Source organism: Leptodactylus fuscus, chromosome 1 (assembly GCF_031893055.1).
Source record: "Leptodactylus fuscus isolate aLepFus1 chromosome 1, aLepFus1.hap2, whole genome shotgun sequence".
Taxonomy (NCBI): Eukaryota; Metazoa; Chordata; class Amphibia; order Anura; family Leptodactylidae; genus Leptodactylus; species Leptodactylus fuscus.
In genome coordinates this window covers 55,141,898-55,166,303 of record NC_134265.1, presented here as the reverse complement: position 1 = coordinate 55,166,303, position 24,406 = coordinate 55,141,898, and the positions used below count along the sequence as shown (strand labels likewise).

The following is a 24,406-nucleotide window of genomic DNA, read 5'->3' as shown; positions in this document are numbered from 1 at the left end:
GCGACTTTCCCGGAAGTGCGTCATGAGGCAAGATGGCCGCTCGCACGGGTGAATCCGGCAACGTGACTCCCCGGTGGTGAGGTAGCGGGGGCTGGAGTGCTGGTGATCGGGATACAGGGGTATGTGACGGTATCTACTATATTTTATGTATTTGACTAGGATCGTGTTCATTCACGAGCTTACTGCGGTCTGTGCCCTGATACTGCACGTCTGCGGTTCTGTGATGCCGCCGGTATCGCGCTGTGGTCACATGGAGCGGCACCTGTATAATCCACCTCCGTGCTTAGCCGTCATACACTGCCAATACTGCACATTGTATCATCTGACTACACTGATGCTGGGCGGATTATACTACACGATTACCGTGCTCATAGCAAACACGATGTGAGGCACTAACGCCTTCCAGATTGATGAGTATTTACATTAAGCGATTATCAGTCCAGTATGTAAAGTTACTTCATTTGTAACTCGAGTAAATGGGGGGGGGGGATTGCAAATTATATATAGACCTGCTGGGAGTTGTAGTCTTGCAAAGGATCGGTGAAGCCTAGACATTCTGTGCATGAAAATCGGCACCAGCAGTGGTTAATACTGTTGCCTTGCAGCGCTGGAGTCCTGGGTTCGAATCCCTACAAGGAGTTTGTATGTTCTCCCTGTGTTTGTATGATTTTCCTTCAGTTTCTTCCCACACTCCAAAGACATACTGATAGGGAATACTATATGGGGCAGTGGCTGTAAAAGCACTACGGAATATGATGGCGCTATACAAGTAAGTATAATAATAAAGGCTGCGGACCACGTTGTGAATTGCAACGGCAAAAAACAGCTGCTCATTACAGTACCTGCAAAGTGGATGGGATTTTGGCTAAATCGCAGCATATCAGTTCTACCTATGGAAACGCTGGCATTTTCTGTTTAGGTATAATGGAGACAAAAACATCCATGTGAAAAACTCTCCGTAAAAAAGGCAATGCTTTTCTGATGTGCTGTTATTGGCAGCGATTTGCTGCATGGGGCTTAAAAGAGTTTTGCAGTCCCCAGGTGTTTTGTTTTCATAGTGATGCCCAATCCATAGGATAGACCATCAGTGTCTGATCGGTGGGGGTTAAACGCCCGGACCCTGAATAGAAGCGGCAGCCTCTAGGCCCTGGAAGCTACAGTGGTGGACAGAGCTGGAAGCAGCTGTGCTCATATACAAGTAATACACAGAGCTGCAGGTCCTCAGCATTACTGCTATACAGTGGACTGGGCCTCAGCTTTGCAGTTATTACTTGAAATGGAGCTGCTTCTGACCTGTAGTAACTTCCAGTGCCTGGAGGATCAGCTGATCCAGATGTTGGGCCCCAACTGATCAGATATTGGTGACCTGTCCTGTAGGTAGGTTACTAGTAGAAAATAAACAATGGGGGTCTGTTAAACCCAAGTAATTTTTCATCCACTTTGCCGCTACTGTACCTTGTAGCAGGTTAGATGCTGCCAAGTCTGCAGTAACCCCCTCTCTGCTAGTGTAAACCAAAGGTGGAGTAATACATGTCTGACTGGACCACAGCAGATCAATCCCAGTTTTGCAATGTGTAGTCTCACTCTGGGTGGTTGAAATCCCGTACATGCACAGTAACGCTCCATTCTGAGCGGTACTGCGCATGCCCAAGCGCCATTTTGTTGTAGAGTGCAGTTCTCTACAACAAAATGGCGCTTGTGTAGTACCGCTCAGAACAGAGTGTTACTGCACATTCACAGGATTTCAACCGCTCAGAGCTATACTACAGAAGATATAGGCAGTACATGATAGACAGGAGGAGTACAAGCAATGGAGGGACGTATCAGAGGTATGATGCGGGGTGTGCTTGCTGGCCCTCGGGAACGCCCAGGGTGCTCGGTGAGCCTCATTGGCATATATTATTTACCCGTTTTTACTAAAAAAAAAAAAACAAACTGGGGGGGTCTCTGGCAGAACTGGAGGCAGTACCTGAATAGCCTTTTTTTTAAAGGCTATTCAAGCATATGCTTACCTCAAAATGAGTTTTCTAAATGATAGAATCCCTTTAAAGGACAGGGTTGGGATCAATCCCAGGGAAGAGCTGGATATTTGTAGGTAAATCCAGTCCACCCCTGGTGCACTGTAGGCTGACTTGTATATCCATATAAAGATGATTATTGCTGTGTTCCATAATATATAATGTGTGTGTGTGTTTAGATTTAGGCTAAAGACTCTGCTTTAGAGGATTTTTCTTTCCACGTATTTCATGTGGATAGGGGAATGGAATGGCCCGATCTGTCAATACAAGACATTTAGTGATCAACGTTTCTGGAAATGACATGACTTTGGTCTTGGATGTCGTGCATCTGTCAGGGTGTCTACATAGTTTAGCCTTGTAGAGTTGCTGTTAAGAGTGTTGTAAAAAAACCTTATGATATTAAAGGGTTTGTTCCATTCAATTTTGGGTGGAGTTGGGGGAAAAAAACGTTAACTCCAGCTTCAAAATAAAATAATACATTATTCTTCATATTGTTGAATTTGATACATATTTCTATTCATAGGGATCAATGACTGACACTTTAATATATTAGAGGAGCCTTCCTGCATCTGACTGACCGTGGCTGTCAGCCATTTATGAGTAGAACAGGAGTCGGAGTAAGGCTGTGGAAAAATACAGACGTTGCAGTTGGTGGTCCTGCGTACCGACTGCACAGCCGTGGGGGTGGGGACGTCTTAACGAGACAGATTTACTATAACTTGTGCCAGAAAGCTGACATAAGTAGTAGCTGATCTCTATTTCAGTTCAGATACATGGGACTTACTGCAATGTGCCAGAATTAAGAGAATGCAGTACATATTCTTTGTGGAATTTTGGATATTTTAATATTGCAAATAAAGGGTGATTTACAAAATCATATTAACACTTTGCATGCTTCATACTCCACAGAAATTAGGGCATGCAGAAGTCAGAACTGCATGCAAGGCCTGGTTCATATCTGTGCATGGGTTTCCATTCGGGGTGTCCACTTGGGGACCCCCCGAAAGGAAAGCTAATCCGCGTAAAAAAGTGGTTACCTAAGGAAACCCTCAGACCTCATAGACTATAATGGGGTCTGTGTGGTTTCCACGTGAAAAATGCAGAAAGAAAAGTGCTGCTTGCAGGACTTTTCACTCCACATTTTTCATGCGGAGAGGCGAATGGAATGACCCAAACGCAGATGTGAACTGGGCCCAACACTTGAACATTAAGTGACCAATTCACAACTATCTGGAGTGGAAATTTTCCCCATCTATCTTTGCACTTATTTGACTCAATTTTATGGTCTGTGTACAAATTGTATTTCTACTCATCATTCCTTCTTTGTTCTACCTGTTTTAGGTCTTTTGGAAAGATAAAAGAAGAACTGTTAACTTTATAATACCTTGAGCTGGCAAGATGTCGGCATACAAGCCTGTGGCCATCCCATCCTACCCTAAGCTTGGGGAGAAAATCACACAGGATACTCTGTATTGGAGGAGGTACAAGGTAACTAAGGAGTGACGTTTGTACTGGTTAGATCTTCTCCTCAGGGAGAATTATACGTATGTCATCGGCTCGGTTCACATTTGTGTTTGGGGATTCCATTTCCCTTTCCACATGACAAAATTTGGAGAGAAAACGCTTCCAGCAGCACTTTTCTCTCTGCATATGTGCAAACCCACGGACCCAATTATAGTCTATACGGTTCATGGGTTTCCTAAGGTAACAGTTTTTTTTAATCAGATTAGGTTTCCATTCAGGGGGTCCCCAGGCAGACGCCATTTACCCACCAAATGGAAACCCATTGCCAAATGTGAATCTAGCCTTAGAAGTGAGTTATGTGGTTATTTGTACAGTATACTGATACAGAATCTTTAGGCTCCATACACACAGGTAAATACTTTCCAGAAATTGTAAGAATAGGCCATTAGTTAAAGAACTTGTGGATAAACAGCAATAGCAGAGATTTATATTCACAGGTATGGGGACATGGTGACGGGTTCCCTTTATATTCTAACACATGCCTGTAGCTGAGACATTGCTTATATTAAACGTGGATTTTCTTTCTGTCCTTTTTTTAGACTCCTGTTCAGATTAAGGAATTTGGTGCTGTAACAAATATCGATTTTTCACCTGAACAGCCATATAATTACGCAGTCACAGCATCTACCCGGGTAAGTAGGAAATAGTAGTGTACAGATGATGTTTTGTTGCGCAAGATCGCTTTTCCCACTCTGTGCCGTATGCATTAGAACCATTGAGCGGCCGCCGCAGTGACGCACTACAGCCAGTATGTGGTGCGCTTTTTTTTCTTTTTCTTACACACGTAACAAAGCTTTGTGTTTTGATGCAGATTTTATTCCTTTTTCTTTAAAGCCAAAAAAGTGCTTTCTTTATATTACTCATACTTTTGAAGTAATCTTAGCTTTGCCTCATCCCCCCCCCCAAAAAAAAAAAAAATGCTACAAACATCTTTTCTGAAAATTAAATCTTGAAGCGAATCTGACTTCTCTACAATCATGTCTATTTTACTGAATAATTGCCTCAGATATGGCAGGCTGGAGCTATGCCGCCTGATAGACTATAGAAACATTTTCAGTATGTAGGGGAAACGCTGGGCAGGTAAGAATCTCATGGTACGCAATATTAGGTTTTCCTCGCCTTCCTCTTTAAAGGGATTCAATCATTAAAATGGAATTTTTTCTCGCTAACACGTAGGAATAGCCTTTAAAGGGGTTGTCCCATCACAAGGATCCTATCTATACTGCTAGTTTATGTGGAATTAAGACTTTTCCTAAATACATTGCTTTATCAAAACTGCTTTGTTTTGCCCGCAACCTTAATTTATTCACTTCAATGTTTACACTGTGTTTCCATAACCACCCTGGCCTGGTGCTGAGCTTATCTGCTCCATCCACAAGTGATGTAGCTGCTTGCTCTCAGGGGTGGGGGGGTGGGGGCTGAGTGCTGGGAGCAGCTCTGAGCTGTGTAAGTCTCTGCCACAGGCAAGTAATGGAGCTCCTCAGATAGGGGAGGTGGGAGGGGAGTGCTCCAGATTCCTGAACTTTTTTATCTTCTGATCTTCCACTTATCAGTTGGTTTAATTGAATTTGACTGATAAGGGCTGAGATAGGGAGTTACCTTTGTATGTATTACAAACTGACTCGAATCCAGCTCTGCTACATCAGCTTCATACTGTGGTAATTCATTTACAACGAATCCCTCATTACTGACTGCAAACATACTGCTATGAATAGAGATAGCAGAGCAAGTGAAACCCTGCCCACCAATGTACCGAGAAAACCAGGAAGTGAAGAGAGCACACAGCCTGCAAGTGGTTGAACAGGCAAGTTGGTAATACCCCTTTAAGAAAGACTATTATTCTCCTACCTTTAGAAGTCTTTTCCGTGCTGCCATTCCCGGTTTTCTTCGATATGCTAATGAGTTCTCTCGCAGCACTGGGGGCGGTCCCCAATGCTGCGAGAGAACTCTCCAGCTACAGCCTCTGTCTTCTTGCACACCCTCTCCGCGACGTCTTCTGACTTTACGTGGCACGCATGCGCAGTCTGCTGTGCCATGGGAACAAGCCGACTGCGGCTATTTTGTTGTGGCCGCTTACAAGAGTGTGCTGTGTAAGCGGCCACAAGAAAATGGTTGAATGATTGAATCCCTTTAATATTCCCAAGCTGCAATGCACTTTATGCACTTTTAACATTGTAGTGTCAGACCTTTAGTTTCATCAGTCTTATTTTTATTCTCTTTTTTACCCTCTTCAGATCCACATCTATGGCAAATATTCTCAGGAGCCTATAAAAACCTTTTCCCGCTTTAAAGATACAGCCTATTGTGGAACATACAGAGGAGATGGGAAGTTGCTTGCCGCTGGCTGTGAAGATAGTGTAGTGCAGCTCTTTGATATCAGCGGAAAGGCTGCTCTGAGACAATTCATCGGCCATACTAAGTAAGTGTCTCCTATGGAAATGATGCAGTGATCACCAGTTAGTGGCTCTCAAGTACTTGGGACTGGTGGCAGTAGGGCTGGGCGATTAGGACTGAAATCAAAATTGTGACTACTTGGGCACATTCCCACGATTACGATTAACGGCGATTTTGGTAACATCCCTATTAAACCACGCCCCCTTCACAATATGATTAAAGATGTTATGCAGGCAAAAAAATCATGCTCTCCTGTCCCTGACACACCAGTATCCTTAGTAGGACAGTCTTGTCCTTCAGCTGGGCTGTTTTCTTGAAGTGAAACTCGTTACCGACTGGGAACCTTTCTGCTAAAGTCACCGATTGGCCTCAGTGGTCACGTAACTGTAGAGGCCAGTCAGTGGCATTCGGAAGACACCCTGGAACGTCACAGGTAGGCCTGTTTAACATTTAAAATATAACATTTTTGCCTGGACAATTCCTTTAAGTGTTGGATGAACTCTGCAAAACTGAATACAATAAGCGAAGGGCCTGGGGAGGTGATGAAACATTAAACAGTGTTACTTCCCTCTCCTGAGCTCTGGCACGACTCTCTGCTGTCTCCGGCGCTTCTGGCTGACATTGGGGACCGCTGGTTGGACCTCAGCCAGGAGCACATAAAAGCAGTTTCAGTTCGTCCGTGTTCGGTTTCAATGAAACTGCAAATATTGTAATAACTAACCCAAAATCACATCGATTGTCCTGGTCAATGTTCAGTTTGTTATTTTTACTAATCGTCCAGCCCTATATGGTAACCCTAAATACTACTGGACACCAGCGATGATATTGTGATATTACAACCTTTTTCTTTGGTAAATGGATCGTAAACCAGAATGATTCAGACCTCTGGCTATGGTATTTTAGGGTGTTGGGGCTGACTACTATACTATATTTCTTCACTTCTGTATACTGTGCGTTATATACTACTCCTTTCTGGGTCAATAGACACTAAGTGACTCTAAAAATTTCTTTAAAATGCCTCTATTTTCCGCTAGGAACAGTGACCCTCTTTTTTTTTTTTCCTCCTAAGGACTACATCTTGTATTGCAACTCAGCCTTGTTCAGATGAATACATGGGGTACTCCTAGATGGGTGTAGTGCTGTCTCTAATGGGGAAGGGGAAGGACTCTGAATAAAGGTTATGTTGATAGGATTCTCTGTCTATATAATGTTGACAGCTCCGTTTACTGCTTGGTAATATAATACTATTCAGAATCTTCCTTCCTGTAACTACTAGAAACAATGTATCCTTTGTGTTTCCTTAGAGCGGTGCATTTTGTGGATTTCACAGCAGATAAGTTTCGGATTGTGTCAGGCTCAGACGACTATGCATCCAAAATCTGGGACATTCCAAATGGCATAGAAATCTCTACCTACAAAGAGCATACAGACTACGTGCGCTGTGGCTGTGCGAGCAAGCTCAATGACGATCTGTTTGTTACAGGTATGTTGGATTTCCCCAGTATCTTGAATTTTACCCTTTTATCATAGTAGAGGTTTGCGCTTGTATGTAGGATTATTCCTTTGTGGGGTTTTGTTTTTGTTTTTTTATTACATGTATTTGCATCTTGCTAGTTTTGCACCATACCTGATAGGTGTCTTTTTATTAGCAGTCTTAGTTATTTCTTCAGCATGCTAGATTAAAGTAAGATTTGGTGAACCTTGTCTACTAAGTAAGGGAGCTGCAGATACAGTATGGGTATTTGTGTGAAGGTTATAAACATGTAATGTATGAAAAACATTATCTTTAACAGCTGAATGCTAGATATAGTTGATTATACTTGAAACTGGTATAATGTTATATGATAAGATGGTGCCTGCATCCAGGATGGGTGCAAGAAAAACAAATGCTTGGCTTGCTGCCAGAAGACATCTCCCCAAGGTTACCACGCAGGATCGGGATTAGCTGGCTATATCATTTGCACATAGAAAGTCATACAAGAAAGACATGGGATACTAAAGAAGTGGCCACACGAATCTCAGGATCCAGGAACAATGTGACACAACTGGCCTTCAATAACTAAAAGGTCCAACCACACCCAAGAGGGCTTACAGACCGCTGTAACATGGGCACATTTCAGAATCTGTATCATGGTCTCAAGGTTCCCAGGGATTCTGTAGGGGGTCTAGGCATTGCACCCATTTTATGGCTGTGTGAAAACAGTCTAAAGCCAGAATCACATGTTCAGGAGTTGCTTCTATATTATTATTATTATTATTATTATTTTTTTTTTTAAAGTGAATTAGATGTGGTTTATGCAATTTACATTCTTTAGAAAAAATCTGAGCGGAGTAATAAATGCGCGCCACAACACTTTCAGTATTTGCATGGATCCGTCCCTTTCAAAGCATTTCTGCTGCAGAAATCTGCTACATCCTTGAGTTCCTACTGTGGATTCACCAAGAATATTCCCAGAGAATATGCCGAAGGCATATTTGACTCTTTGAACATGGTTTCTATAGTCTGTACATAAGTTTTATTTAGTTTTTTTACATGTGTACTATTAATATACATATATAATAATATAGGCATTACAGTCTTTCTAAACCTCTGTTATTTCTGGTGTTATTGTGTACCAGGCTCTTATGATCATACTGTGAAGCTTTTTGATGCCCGAACAGAAAAAAGTGTGATGACCATGGAACATGAGCAGCCAGTAGAGAGTGTCCTGCTCTTCCCATCAGGGGGTCTTCTTGTCTCTGCAGGTACGGAGGTCCCTTCATGTGCAGTTTTATGATAAATCTACTTCCAGCTTTTATTCAACTTGTCGTCTGCTGAGAAATGTTTTTATTTCGTAATAATTTAATCACTTTTATTGGCCTGATATAAATGGTACATTGGTTGTTGCTCGCCGGTTTGTTAATGTATGAAAGGCAGAGCACCAGGGTGGAGAAAGTAAGTGTGAATCCTTGGTTAACATACAGATAATGTGGATCAGAAGGATATGTGCTGGTATGGGGTGAGTTGGGGGGGCAGTTCTTGATACTCATCCCATGGCCATTGTGAGGTTCATTCATAGTCTCACCATGGGAGCAGACTTGGATGTTTTTGGAACTCTCATAGAAGGAAATGGAGAGCGATGCACACCACATATTTACTTGCCTGGTACAAAGTAAATCTCCTGTGTTTTTCTATTTACGTCTCTATTTTTTTTCCCTTTCCTCCTTTAGGTGGTAGATTTGTAAAGGTGTGGGACCTGCTGAAGGGAGGGCAGTTATTGGTGTCATTAAGGAATCATCATAAAACAGTGACTAGTCTGTGCCTCAGTAGCTCCGGCCAGAGGTTGCTGTCTGGATCATTAGACAGGTAGGTTACATGGTGAAAAACTTATATGAAATAGTCAAGGCTAACAAAAAAAAAAAAGCACCTGAATTTTATTCCAAAGTCTAAAATACAAGAGCGATATGATGGTGTTTTTGTTGCATTAGCGACCATTGTAACTGTCACCTAAAATTATATGGGACTTCTGTGGAAAGTTTATGTACAGGCAACTATTCCCCCAAATTCATATCATAGAGCATCTCAGAATGCAACAGATTATAAAGTACATAGAGATGAGCGAGTACTGTTCGGATCAGCACGCTCGCATAGAAATGATTGGATGTAGCCAGCATGCGGGGGGTTAAGCGGCCGGCCGCCATCAAAGCGGAAGTACCAGGTGCATCCATTCATTTCTATGGAGCGTGCTGATCCGAACAGTACTCTCTCATCTCTAAAAGTATATGCAGAGCAGAATTAAAGGGTCCAAAAATACCATTTGGTTTCTACATTCTCAGACTATCTTTCTTCAGCATGGAGCCCTGTTCTTTGCATTAGGTGTTCCCTTTTATTCTAAAATAACTTTATTATACAAAGGGATAATGTTATTATTACTTTAATCCTTACATAGATTTTACAGACTCTTCAGTCGAGTGACCATTCATTTATGATAAGCAGGGGTCCCACCACAGTCAGCAGGGTTAACTGCTTATTCGGGCACATTGCTGGGGGTCCTCAGGGTTGATAGAACATCATTCCATAAAAGCCTGGCAAAAGCATTAACTCTTTTCATTGAAAAGGGTCTCGGGTCAATATCCAAAATGTTTTCATACAGAAATAAAACCTTAAAAGTAGACACAAGGTGTTCAGCTGCCCCTTCATTGAAAGTCTGTAAGACTGATAAAGGGAGCTAAGCATGGAATACTTGGCTGTCTCCACTAGACCCATAGATTTTGAATAGGGTAAGTGTTGACTATGTTACTATCCCATGTAATCCCGAGAACTGAATAGTCTAAATTTGCACTGTCTAACTTTTAGACAGTTTTAGTACAGTCCCCACTTGGGAGTCTTTTTTTTTTTTTTTTTTTTTTTTTAAATGTAGATTGTGAGCCCCACATAGAGCTCACAATGTACATTTTTTCCCTATCAGTATGTCTTTTTTGGAATATGGGATGGAAATCCATGCAAACACGGGGAGAACATACAAACTCCTTGCAGATGGTTTTTTGCCCTTGGTGGGATTTGAACACCAGGACTCCAGCGCTGCAAGGCTGCAGTGCTAACCACAGAGCCACCGTGTGGCCCCCTATCCACTTGGGAGTCTTGTCAGGGGTTACCTTACTTTTTACATAACCCCATTTATCACATCACATAAACCAATTTATCACAGAGCTCAGCTTCTCTCCCTTTGATACATCCTCCTTTAAGATGGGGCAGCAGGGGGCCACACGGTGGCTCAGTGGTTAGCACTGCAGCCTTGCAGCGCTGGAGTCCTGGTGTTCAAATCCCGCCAAGGGCAAAAAAAAACCATCTGCAAGGAGTTTGTATGTTCTCCCCGTGTTTGCATGGATTTCCATCCCATATTTGAAAAAAAAAACAAAACATACTGATAGGGAAAATGTACATTGTGAGCTCTATGTGGGGCTCACAATCTACATTAAAAAAAAAAAAAAAAGATGGGGCAGCAGAAGTCACGACATTACGTGCTCTTTGACTCTGAATAGGTTAAATACCAAGGCTAGGTCATCTTTATTTACAGCCTATCCAAGTAGCACTAAGGATAATGTTAGATAGGTAAGGCCATAGGTTAAGGCCACTTTGACTATTTTTACTAGACCTGATTATATATTTTCTCTTTGACAGGCACGTGAAGATCTACAGCACCACCAACTACAAAGTTGTCCATAGTTTTGATTATGCGGCCTCAATCCTAAGCCTTGCGTTGGCTGTAAGTATGATATATACTAGTAATTTCTTTTTATATGTTCATGGACATCATAAGACACTACAAGAGACAAAGCAATGTGTTTGCCCATAGCTTGGCACGGACTTGTAGTATGAGGTTTGAGCCAGATACACAGCCTGTTATCAAATAGAGTCTGTACCATTTGTTAGAGATAACTTAGTGTTTGTAGGTAGCAGCTAGATATGTAGTATATTCTGCAATGAACCAGTAAGGGTATGTTTTCATGGAGGAAAAGGTCGCGGAAACCTTTTCCACCGTGTGAACATGCTGCATCGCTTGCCGTTGATGCGGCATCCCTCTCCTGTGTAGGCCCAAATGAATGGGCCTATACTGGAGCGTGTCTCGTGCCGCAGCTGAGTCAACTGCGGAATCTGCGGCAAGAAGGGTAATCTCGCTTCTTTTTTCCACCACTAGCTAGCGGAAAAAAAGAAGCGAGTGGCTCCCATTGAAGTCAATGCGAACTGTTTTTAGCAGCGGATTCTGAAAGGGGGGGGGGGGGTGTCCAAGGTGCCCTCCATGTGCTGCCTGTTTTTCAAAGATCCAAAGTATTGAAAAATATAGACTTGAAAGAATGGATTAACCATGGACAACCATGGACTGTGGTGAACAAAAACACACAACTGTGAAAAACAAACATGTGAGTGAGGCCTTATGTTGTAAAATTACAGGCTTATGTATTTTACTCTTTTCAGCCTGATGATGAGATGATTGTGGTGGGAATGACCAATAGTGTCTTGAATGTAAAACATCGGAAGCCCGAGGATAAGAAACCAAGTCAACCAAAAGAAAAGAAACATCCGAGATACCGAATGTTTGTGAAAGGGAGGAACTACAGGCCACAATCGGTAAGGTGTCCTCCAGATAGAAGTATGTGCTGGTGTCACATCTATACAGATAGATGATTCAGGAGAGTCCTGTGGATGAACAATTTATATTGCTATAAGAGATTTATTATAGTTTTCTGACTTGTCTGTTTCCTCCACAGGATGACTTTATTGTCAGTAAACCAGTAAAAAAACACTTGAGGAAATATGACTCCTTGCTCAGAGGTTTCCAGGTGTCTGCAGCTCTTGATGCTGTCCTAGAGGTAAGAGACCACGAGCTGCTAATAGGAATATACTTCTGTTTTACTATGATGCACCTTTGTCTTTGGTTGTGTTTTAGAACGTCATCACTTGCTGCATAACTATCATTTTAAGACCCAATGTTGCTTTAATGGTGCAGTACCTCCGTTTAAAGGGGTTAAACCATGTACTAAATGTATACGCTATTCTCAGAGTAAGTGTCTGATTGGTGGAGGTCCAAATGCTTGCATCTCCAACATTCTTAAAACCAAGGTCCAAAGTGCCCTGACTTAAATAAAGCGGTGATCATGCGCTGCTGCTGCATTTGTTTCTATGGGACTGCCGGAGAGTTTAGTGCTCTCTATGGCCTCTTCTCTGCTGTCCTATATAGAGCAAAGGAGCTGATCCATTTAAATATTGGAATCTGGGTCCTGTGTTCTCATGTTCGATGGGGGTCCCAGCAGTTGCACCACTCATTAGACATTTATCTCTTAACCTGTGGTTAGAGCACAATTTAAATTCACTGTACAATTCGCTGTGATAGATGGAAATGTATGATATTGCATAGTTTATATTCATCACTGATGTCCATCTGTGCCAGTTGTGTCCCAGAACATGGAGAGTGAATGTATGCTTTCCCAGAGAAAGTTGGGTTTTAGGTGTTCCCTGTGGCTGGCCATCAGTATTTTTGGGCAGTTCTCAGGCCTCCACTATGGCCCCATCTTATACTTAAAAAGACGCAACAGCTATTATAAACTGGTGACTCCGTTTCAAGTGCCACGAGGAGCCTTCTTTCTGTTAGATGATGGGTCAGTCTGATCAGGTGATTGTAAATTTCAGACTGCCATGAAACTTATGGAAGCAATTTGGTTACAGTCATTTACCTTTTCATTTTTGTCTTTGTCTTAGAGTACAATTGTAAATTCAACTCCAGAAGTGACTGTGGCGGTGATGAATGATATTGAACGAAGAGGAACTCTAAAAAATGCCCTAGCAGGGAGGGATGAGAAACAACTCTCCACAATACTCCTCTTCCTCATGAAGTAAGTAATTGGCGTTACAAATATCACAAATATATTGAAGATCATTACCAGATCAATGGGGTAGTTTATCATCTGCCACCACTACTAGTTAGCTGTTCTTGGTCGGCTCTTGTACCGGGTTTATAAAGTGGTCAGAGCTGAAACAGAAAGATCCATTCACTCTGTAGTGTCTGTGCTGGAGTACCACAACTAGAATGAAATCCTCCAATAACACTGAAAAGCTCGATAAGCTGGCCCTACAGGTTGTTATAGGTTGGACTTGATGGACTGATGTCTTCAGCCAACCTCATCTACTATGTAACTATGTACAGTTCTATAGACTGCAGAAATGTTTTGTTTTCTCACATAATCCACATTTAATTCTTTTTTAAAGTATATTTTATACTCTTATAATTTTTTAGTTTTTTAATAATGGATAACGCAGAGATTTTAACTGCAGAAAAGCAGCCATTACGTGTGTATAATATATAACTGACCAACTCTTTCTTATTACAGGCACATTGTAGATCCTCGATTTGCTCCGATATTGTTAAATGTGGCAGAAAAAGTCACTGGTAAGTGTAGCACATAACACAAGAGGTTCAGTATACAACTTTCATGTACTGTTATTTCTAGTAAATGCCTATTGTTCATATGTAGTCATGGTCCCCATTGGTCATTTGGGCAGCTGTTTCACGCTCTTTATAGAAGAAGAAATATTACATATTATAATGATTTTAAACCTAGAAATTAATGCTAAAAGTGTTTTGTTTTTTTAAATATACATAACATGGGAAAAAAATTACCAAAAATTCTTAAGAAATATGTTTAATCCAAAAACATGATTAAAGCAATAGGTGATTTCCTGGCAACACTTTACTACAGGACAAGAGGATGTGTATGATCAGTGGGGCCTTTTAGCCTTGTGATCAGGACAACAGGGCACTGAAAGCCCCCCTAAAGTCTCCTAATGAATGGAGCGCCAGTGCACTTTTTTTTTTTTTTAATGTAGATTATGAGCCCCATTTAGCCCTCACAATGTACATTTTTCCCTATCTGTATGTCTTTGGAGTATGGGAGAAAATCCACACAAACATGGGGAGAACATACAAACTCCTTGCAGATGTTGTCCTTAGCAGGATTCAAACCCAGGACTCCAGCGCTGCAAGGCTGCAGTGATAACCACTGAGTCACTGTGTTGCTCTGTGTCAGTGCGCTTTTGTGACAGGCACTTCATTCACTTCTATGTGGCTGTGAGTGCTGCTGGAGATTACAGTGTTCACAGCCCCATAGAAGTGGATGGAGCACCAGTCACACAAATGCATGGACAGGGCAACTCCTTTGTCATGGATACTGTTAGGATACTATGATATTTTAGCTTAGCTTTTTAATACAGAACTTCTTATTTGTGCAAGACTCATTTAGATTTTTTCATTTAAAGGCTTATCCCAAACTTTAGAAGTGAGTATTAGATTAGTGAGGGTCCAGCTCTTAGCAGTCCCAATAAGTAGCTGTTTAAAAGGGCTGCGGCCCTCTCCCTCATCGTTTACCAGACACTGCTCAGTATGTTTAGTAGTGTCTACGACTGTTATGAAATAAAGCTGTAGGGAATTGTAATACCAGGCACAACCACTACTAAAAGTATGGAGCTGTGCCTGATAAATAATGGAGGGGATACTGTGCTTTCTGTGTGGCCTAACCTTTCAGATAACTTTTCCGAATAAGTTGCCGTGCTTGTATACATAAGGAATGACCATTATATGACTTATGTTTATCATTTTAACAGTTTCCCCTCTGCAGACACATTTTTCTATAATACCCTTCCCTGTGGGCTGCATATGGATAAAACTGTGGATATTACTCAGAAGCAGCAGTACTAAATAGGACATTAGAGACCTACTAAGCAATATTCATGTGATTGAACCACTTTGGGGTGAGATAGAAAACCTACTGTTAGCTGCAGCAGTGTGTCTTTCTTTCTCTGTCATTGACCTGCTTCTCACCTAAGTTTTGGAGTGATTGGCAGTTTAGGATGGGGAGGGGTTTGTCGAAAAAGACTGATAATTGGAGGGTGAGGCATTGTTATAGCCTCTTATGCTGTTAGTGACCTTTTTTTTTTTTTTTCTTTTTAGACATATATTCTACTGTCATAAACCAGTCACCTGTAGTGGATAAATTATTTCTGAAACTTCAAGATGTACTGGAAAAAGAAGTCAATTACCAGGAAGAACTCCTTGAGGTTTTGGGGATGATGGACACACTTTTTGCTACTATGGCCAGGAAAAAAACAACGATCTCCAAAGAAACCAAACCAACAAGTATTCCTGAGGACAAGGACTCGATGGCTGTGCAATCCTCATCATGATGCAGCCATTACCAGTGGACATGTATATTTTTATACTGCTTTTTAATATATTTTATATGGGATGGATTGGTCCAAATCGCACATCTGCATTGTTTTAGATCCCATGTAGCCATGTTCATAATTCTGAGGGTTGAGCAGTCACGCCCTTCTAAAGAAAGTGGTAGTCATTTTTACATGAACTGTGTTTGTTGGATGTCTGACTTGTAAATGAATACGGGTAAAGCTCCTTGCCCACTTCTGTCCAGTCTCCCGTCTGTTTTGGGTGGTGCGCTGCTGGTAGAGTTAGTAGTGCCTGGTATTGTCACATCACTTATACAACAAGGGGAAGTCTGGCAATGACTAAGTATGCAATATAGCAATACGGAGCATGATAAAATGGCTGCCCATCCCGGTTAGAGGTCCTTCGAGCTGCAAAGCAATAAAGTCTTATTATGAACATGGCGAATAATTTTCCGAACTGGAAATGTCACAAATGCTACGTTATGTAGATTGGTTATGTGAAATTGTAAATGACCCCCAACCATCCTTGTGTTGGATGCCTTATGGTCGCAAGCACGACAGAAGAGGATCTCAGTGCTGACCTCTTGGGAATTCTTCAGGTTTTACAAGATCCTTCCACATTTCTCTGTACCAAAATAGATGTTCAATAGAGGTGCAAAAGTTCCCATTCCAGTGATTAAAGGAAGCTTGGGAATTGGGAGCTGGCACATGTCCAGACTGATGAGAGGGCAATGCAGACTTAATAAAGTTTGGTTTTCAATACTTTGGGATAGGGTCGGGCTAATGTCCTCAGCCTTAAGGTTTATTTTGCTAATTCTTAACAAATCAATTACTTCAGATTTTAACAAGGCTCCACTCCTTTTCTTCAGTCAGTTCCTGCCGTGTATGCACCCTACCCTTTTCAGCTATGGTGCAGAATGAAATCTGTTAGGCCGGGGCCTCACCTTGTGGAAATGCGGGGGTTTTTTTTCTGCGGGGGGGGGGGGGGGTTGCAGATTTTGCAGTGGTTTTTGTATCCAGAACCGGGAGTGGATTGAGCAGTAGGTAGAGTATAAGAACTTTCTATATATTTTCCATTCCCTTTGTAGCCATTCTTGGCTTTGGCTCTAAAACCGCAGCAAAATCTGCAGCAAAAAAAACCCCTATGTTTTCACAACGTGCGGGCCTCAGCTTTAACCTGTTCCTCAACCTTGTTAAGAAAGTGATTAACAGAAGCTATGATCTATTAAAAACACCTTCCTGACCTCCACCATAATAGTATTGCATTAAAAACCCCTTACAAATTACATAAATTACTTTCAACTAATGGGTTAAAGGAGTTAGGAGAATATTCTGAGTTGGCCCCATTCACATGACTGTGGTGCAAAACAGCTGTAAAGAAAATTTTTTTTAAAAAAAAAGTCCATTTTTTTTTTTATGGCCAATTTTGCGGTTCCTTAATACATTGCAGTGTATAGAGGGATCTCTTAAAATGGACAAAAATAGAGCATGATCTATAAATATTGTTCACGTGAACAGCCCACTCTCACGGACAGTAAAATTAATGTGGCTGTGTGACGGGTGCCATTCACTGTCGTGTGAATATAGGCTCAGGCTTCATACACACAAACGTGAGCATGTTCTTGTGGCTGATGGATGATATCTTTGTCAGGTTGACCCTCAAATGTCCCTCTGATGTCTGAGGATCTAAGCAGCAGGACATCTTGTAATTCACTTATTAAAGGGGATCCTTCTGAGAAAAGGGGGGAATTGCCATAAATGGACAGTCTCTACATCATAATACCAGAGACGGTATATAAAATGGGTCTGAGTCTGGTTCTGAGTCCACACCATACACTCCAGCTGCCATATCGGAGTTATTAGAAGACACTCTGAAGATGAGGATAGGTAAAATACCCTGCTATACATAAGTATGTATTTCCGCATCTCAAAGTGATCAAACTATTAGACAGCAGCACTTTTTTTGTTTTTAATCCCACGCTTTTTAAGAGCTATCCTGTGGATATGCCAAAAATGGGAATATTCCTTTTAAAATAAGGCAAGAAATTTGGATCATTGGGGCTCTGACTCTTGGCACCCCTGCCCATCAGCTGTTTAAAGGGGGCTTCAGCACTAGTGTGAGCGCTGCAGCCTCTGCATTGTTCACAGTGCTCAGAATCCTGCACTTTTCATAGTGGCTAATCTTGGTATTGCAGCATTGTTCCAGTAATGTAGTGGGCCGCGGCATCGCATCACAGTTTTTCTCACAGCACTTTTTATAGAAAGGAAACTTCTGCGTAATTTCTGTTTCAATTATATCTATAGGGAAACTGCCAGCATTTCCATACGTATAAGTTGAAATGCTATGGTTTCCAAAACCGCAACAGTTTTGGAAATCGCAGCATGTCCACTGTGTGTATTTTTCCGCAAAGTGGGGATGAGATTCATTAGGATCCCATCTACTTTGCTGTGACTGTGAAACGCTGTAGGCAAACCACAGCATTTACACTACGTAGGGCCTTACAGGGTGGGGTTACTGGATGGCTGGAGGAGATGCATTATACAAGGACAGGGAGGATACTGATAATCTATGAAGAGACATGGTGGTGTATGGAGACCTAATACAGGCAATGGTTCATGGGGAAAATATTCAAATTGGCTCATGCCAGCAAAACCGGAGTAAGTCTATATTCACATTCTGTGCAGATGAGGCATATCATCCTGCAATCCCCTATCCACATTGTGTAATAAGGAGCTTCTGAGCAGAAACAAGACTGTTCCCATCCACTGACAGCAAATAAGGATTTTGTAATGGTAAAGAATGGACACACAAAAGGGGGAACTAATCCAACTAGGATAGAATCCAGTCTCTTAATAAATTAGATTATATTCCACTATAGTATACTGGCGATCAAGATGGATATTTGGAAACAAATCTTCTTTGTATAATACAAAGTTGCACAATTTTCCAATTTACTATGGGAAATGATAGAGAAAGTAAATTGTTCAACTTTTCATTATACAAACAATAATATTTGTCTCTTAATATTGATCTGAAACTGTACAATCCCTCTAAATCAGAAGGTCCAGATGGTGGTCACTGGCACAAGAATAACTAGTTATGTGATCAGTTGTGACCGTGAGATATAGTAACCAGTGCCATTTGTTCTTCATCCATCTGCCTCAGGGTGGCAGTATGAGGCAGGCGCAGATTTACACGCACACGACCCCTTATGGCTAATAGTCTGGGTTAAAGTAATAAAGTTCTGTATATTAAAGTTAGTGCAACATTATGACAACAAAAATGGTAACCTGCAGGGTTAACACAAACTGCTGTGCTGTTTACCGTCTTGTAGCCCTCTCCCCAGCAGGGATCCCTCTGCTGTGTATGCCTTCATATGTTAGCACTTCACCACATGTTCAGTAATGAAGTACTGTGTATGTACTGAAGGGGAATGAATACGAACACCAGGGGGTGCTATAGGAAAGAAGACAAGTGAATAAAGGCAAAAACATTATTCTAGAAGGGGTGTCTGTTTAAGGAAATATAACTAATAGAGATGAGCGAACACTAAAATGTTCGAGGTTCGAAATTCGATTCGAACAGCCGCTCACTGTTCGAGTGTTCGAATGGGTTTCGAACCCCATTATAGTCTATGGGGAACATAAACTCGTTAAGGGGGAAACCCAAATTCGTGTCTGGAGGGTCACCAAGTCCACTATGACACCCCAGGAAATGATACCAACACCCTGGAATGACACTGGGACAGCAGGGGAAGCATGTCTGGGGGCATAAAAGTCACTTTATTTCATGGAAATCCCTGTCAGTTTGCGATTTTCGCAAGCTAACTTTTCCCCATAGAAATGCATTGGCCAGTGCTGATTGGCCAGAGTACGGAACTCGACCAATCAGCGCTGGCTCTGCTGGAGGAGGCGGAGTCTAAGATAGCTCCACACCAGTCTCCATTCAGGTCCGACCTTAGACTCCGCCTCCTCCGGCAGAGCCAGCGCTGATTGGCCGAAGGCTGGCCAATGCATTCCTATGCGAATGCAGACTTAGCAGTGCTGAGTCAGTTTTGCTCAACTACACATCTGATGCACACTCGGCACTGCTACATCAGATGTAGCAATCTGATGTAGCAGAGCCGAGGGTGCACTAGAACCCCTGTGCAAACTCAGTTCACGCTAATAGAATGCATTGGCCAGCGCTGATTGGCCAATGCATTCTATTAGCCCGATGAAGTAGAGCTGAATGTGTGTGCTAAGCACACACATTCAGCACTGCTTCATCAAGCCAATACAATGCATTAGCCAGTGCTGATTGGCCAGAGTACGGAATTCGGCCAATCAGCGCTGGCCAATGCATTCTATTAGCCCGATGAAGTAGAGCTGAATGTGTGTGCTAAGCACACACATTCAGCACTGCTTCATCAAGCCAATACAATGCATTAGCCAGTGCTGATTGGCCAGAGTACGGAATTCGGCCAATCAGCGCTGGCTCTGCTGGAGGAGGCGGAGTCTAAGGTCGGACCTGAATGGAGACTGGTGTGGAGCGATCTTAGACTCCGCCTCCTCCAGCAGAGCCAGCGCTGATTGGCCGAATTCCGTACTCTGGCCAATCAGCACTGGCTAATGCATTGTATTGGCGTGATGAAGCAGTGCTGAATGTGTGTGCTTAGCACACACATTCAGCTCTACTTCATCGGGCTAATAGAATGCATTGGCCAGCGCTGATTGGCCGAATTCCGTACTCTGGCCAATCAGTGCTGGCCAATGCATTCTATTAGCTTGATGAAGCAGAGTGTGCACAAGGGTTCAAGCGCACCCTCGGCTCTGATGTAGCAGAGCCGAGGCTGCACAAGGGTTCAAGCGCACCCTCGGCTCTGATGTAGGAGAGCCGAGGGTGCACTTGAACCCTTGTGCAGCCTCGGCTCTGCTACATCAGAGCCGAGGGTGCGCTTGAACCCTTGTGCACACTCTGCTTCATCAAGCTAATAGAATGCATTGGCCAGCGCTGATTGGCCAATGTATTCTATTAGCCTGATGAAGTAGAGCTGAATGTGTGTGCTAAGCACACACATTCAGCTCTACTTCATCGGGCTAATAGAATGCATTGGCCAGCGCTGATTGGCCAGAGTACGGAACTCGACCAATCAGCGCTGGCTCTGCTGGAGGAGGCGGAGTCTAAGATCGCTCCACACCAGTCTCCATTCAGGTCCGACCTTAGACTCCGCCTCCTCCAGCAGAGCCAGCGCTGATTGGCCGAATTCCGTACTCTGGCCAATCAGCACTGGCTAATGCATTGTATTGGCGTGATGAAGCAGTGCTGAATGTGTGTGCTTAGCACACACATTCAGCTCTACTTCATCGGGCTAATAGAATGCATTGGCCAATCAGCGCTGGCCAATGCATTCTATTAGCGTGAACTGAGTTTGCACAGGGGTTCTAGTGCACCCTCGGCTCTGCTACATCAGATTGCTACATCTGATGTAGCAGTGCCGAGTGTGCATCAGATGTGTAGTTGAGCAAAACTGACTCAGCACTGCTAAGTCTCTGCATTCGCATAGGAATGCATTGGCCAGCCTTCGGCCAATCAGCGCTGGCTCTGCCGGAGGAGGCGGAGTCTAAGGTCGGACCTGAATGGAGACTGGTGTGGAGCGATCTTAGACTCCGCCTCCTCCAGCAGAGCCAGCGCTGATTGGTCGAGTTCCGTACTCTGGCCAATCAGCGCTGGCCAATGCATTCTATTAGCCCGATGAAGTAGAGCTGAATGTGTGTGCTTAGCACACACATTCAGCTCTACTTCATCAGGCTAATAGAATACATTGGCCAATCAGCGCTGGCCAATGCATTCTATTAGCTTGATGAAGCAGAGAGTGCACAAGGGTTCAAGCGCACCCTCGGCTCTGATGTAGCAGAGCTGAGGGTGCACAAGGGTTCAAGTGCACCCTCGGCTCTCCTACATCAGAGCCGAGGGTGCGCTTGAACCCTTGTGCAGCCTCGGCTCTGCTACATCAGAGCCGAGGGTGCGCTTGAACCCTTGTGCACACTCTGCTTCATCAAGCTAATAGAATGCATTGGCCAGCACTGATTGGCCAGAGTACGGAATTCGGCCAATCAGCGCTGGCCAATGCATCCCTATGGGAAAAAGTTTATCTCACAAAAATCACAATTACACACCCGATAGAGCCCCAAAAAGTTATTTTTAATAACATTCCCCCCTAAATAAAGGTTATCCCTAGCTATCCCTGCCTGTACAGCTATCCCTGTCTCATAGTCACAAAGTTCACATTCTCATATGACCCGGATTTGAAATCCACTATTCGTCTAAAATGGAGGTCACCTGATTTCGGCAGCCAATGACTTTTTCCAATTTTTTTCAATGCCCCCAGTGTCGTAGTTCCTGTCCCACCTCCCCTGCGCTGTTATTGGTGCAAAAAAGGCGCCAGGGAAGGTGGGAGGGGAATCGAATTTTGGCGCACTTTACCACGTGGTGTTCGATTCGATTCGAACATGGCGAACACCCTGATATCCGATCGAACATGTGTTCGATAGAACACTGTTCGCTCATCTCTAATAACTAACATCTTATACAATAGTCTGATTAATGTAATCTTAAACTGGCCACATGCCAATATAGACTATCATATGTTGGACCAAATAGCTGCACTGTAGGACTAGGTCCTGAGGATATGTGCACTGACCTGGTAAGACTCTTGTCCTAGTAAGTATTATTATTATCATTATTGTTTATTTATATAGCACCATTAATTCCATGGTGCTTTACATTTGGGGGTTACGTACAGTACACAGAATATACAGGTAGATATAATACTAACAATGACTGACTGGCACAGTGGGGTAGAGGGCCCTGTCCGTGAGGGCTTACAATCTATGGGGGAAGGGGGTAGAGACAGAAGGAGAGGGGAGAGATCGTTCAGATAGTGGTGCGGTGATAGTGTTATTGGAGGTTGTAGGCCTTCCTGAATAGGTGAGTCTTCAGGGCCTTCTTGAATCCTGTGATTGTGGGGATCAGTCTTATGTGTCGTGGTAAGGAGTTCCAGAGTATGGGGGATGCACGGGAGAAATCTTGGAGACCGTTGTGTGAGGAGCGGATGAGAGCAGAGCGGAGTAGGAGGTCATTGGAGGATCTGAGGTTACGTGTGAGCAGGTAGCGGGAGATTAGGTTGGAGATGGCTTTGTATTTTAATGTTAGTAGCTTGAACTCAATTCGCTGGGCTATGGGTAACCAGTGGAGGGACTGGCAGAGGGGAGCAGCCGATGAAGATCGAGGGAGAGGTGAATTAAGCGAGCAGTGCTATTTAAGGTGGACTGGAGGGGGGCGAGGGTGTTAGCTGGGAGTCCATGGAGAAGGGTGTTGCAGTAATCTAGGCGGGAGGTTATGAGGGCCTAGACGGTATGTTATTTATAGGATAATTTACCCATTTCAAAACCATTTTCCACCAGAAGTTATGTCTTCCCCAAGGTATTGCTCAGGTATCTCCTATGTCTATGTTTTACACTTAGAAATCCTGGATAAAATGTAGCTTTCATTGAGAAGATCCTTAAGTGCTCCTCAGATGAGTAACATTGGTTATCTTTCCATTATTATATAGCCCCAGCATGGTGTTGTTCTTCTGGTCTTGTCAAAAATAAGAAACCATTTAGGTCCAGGGAGACAAAACATGAGTGTCACATGAGAGGTTAACAGTATGAGAACAGAGGTCTAATCTCTGGGTGGGGGGCATGATCACCATTTAGGCTGACCATACACCATAACTCAGTTATCTTGTCCGACACTCCCGTACACATGTGCTATTGACCGAGCAGTGCATGTGTAAGGGAAGAAAGCTGCTGCCATACTTTTCTGCAGTGACTGAATCCAACATGTCCCCTGACATTTGCAGTTGGAGGATCACTAGGCCCCACACACACATTAGATGGTCAGCCAAAATCAACAATGTCTACACTACTGTCTATGGGCTGCTTTACAGAGCTGATGTTATTGCCATTTCTTGGTCATATGAGGTGGCATACTAAAGGCCTTGTCCCTGTGGGGTGTCATGAGAGTGTTTTTCCATGATATCATATCACAAGTGTGTTTTCCGCAGCACCGTGTTCTAGTAATCTTCCTCTGAGTAAGGAGGCAGCGATGACCGCAGGCCGGAGAGGTGACATACGCCAATTTACCATAACTGAGCCCGGAGAATGTCATTGTTGTGGGGATCACTGATTCTCGTCACTTCCACACAAGTATCATGAGATTGCCCATCTGCATTCTTGTACTTAGGCTGAAACAATCAGAGGAAATTCAGCAGAAGCTGACAACATCATGGACAGACGTTAAGTAAAAAGCAAGGAAATGCTGTGCACAATTTTAAGCAACATTCCTGGCTGTACGGCCATTTCCTCAGTTCTTAGTGAAAATAAGCGGGGGGAAGATGAACGCTGCTGGCGTGGTACTTAGGCGAGGTGTTTTGTCTGCTTCAGAACATGCGTCCTATGATATTTATGTGCTTATATTGCATTCCTGGTGCTCCCTGAAACTGAAGAGAATTTGCACCCAAACATGTTGTTCAGTTTTGCCTCCACTATATGGATGTGAAGCTGCAGATAAGTCGTGGCTTGATTTTTATATGGGACTTTATTTATTGTTAGATTGAGAATAAAGTAGTGGGGGAATTTACTATTTCATCTATGTCACAAAACTGGTGCAGATGTGGCACTTCTTAGGTGCACTGTCCATATTTGCACCACTTTGTTATCTTTCCAATTC

At 43.0% G+C, this 24,406-nt stretch overlaps 1 protein-coding gene across 1 annotated transcript; it reads left to right on the top strand.

Moving 5' to 3' along the window:
* The first annotated feature begins 18 nt into the window (after positions 1-18).
* Positions 19-15,923, top strand: UTP15 (UTP15 small subunit processome component). Its single transcript, XM_075270709.1, has 13 exons — positions 19-119; positions 3,360-3,506; positions 4,082-4,174; positions 5,777-5,961; positions 7,241-7,419; positions 8,556-8,681; positions 9,147-9,282; positions 11,098-11,182; positions 11,893-12,045; positions 12,186-12,287; positions 13,174-13,307; positions 13,803-13,861; positions 15,419-15,923. Exons 2-13 carry the CDS (start codon positions 3,417-3,419, stop codon positions 15,649-15,651), a joined length of 1,575 nt encoding a protein of 524 aa, XP_075126810.1. The 5' UTR covers positions 19-119; positions 3,360-3,416; the 3' UTR covers positions 15,652-15,923.
* The last annotated feature ends 8,483 nt before the right edge of the window (positions 15,924-24,406 follow it).

Coding starts and splice junctions, on each gene's coding strand:
- UTP15 (XM_075270709.1), top strand. CDS start 3,417: ATGTCGGCATACAAGCCTGTGGCCATCCCATCCTACCCTAAGCTTGGG. Junction 3,507..4,081: donor TGTATTGGAGGAGGTACAAG/GTAACTAAGGAG, acceptor TCCTTTTTTTAG/ACTCCTGTTCAGATTAAGGA. Junction 12,288..13,173: donor CTCTTGATGCTGTCCTAGAG/GTAAGAGACCAC, acceptor TCTTTGTCTTAG/AGTACAATTGTAAATTCAAC.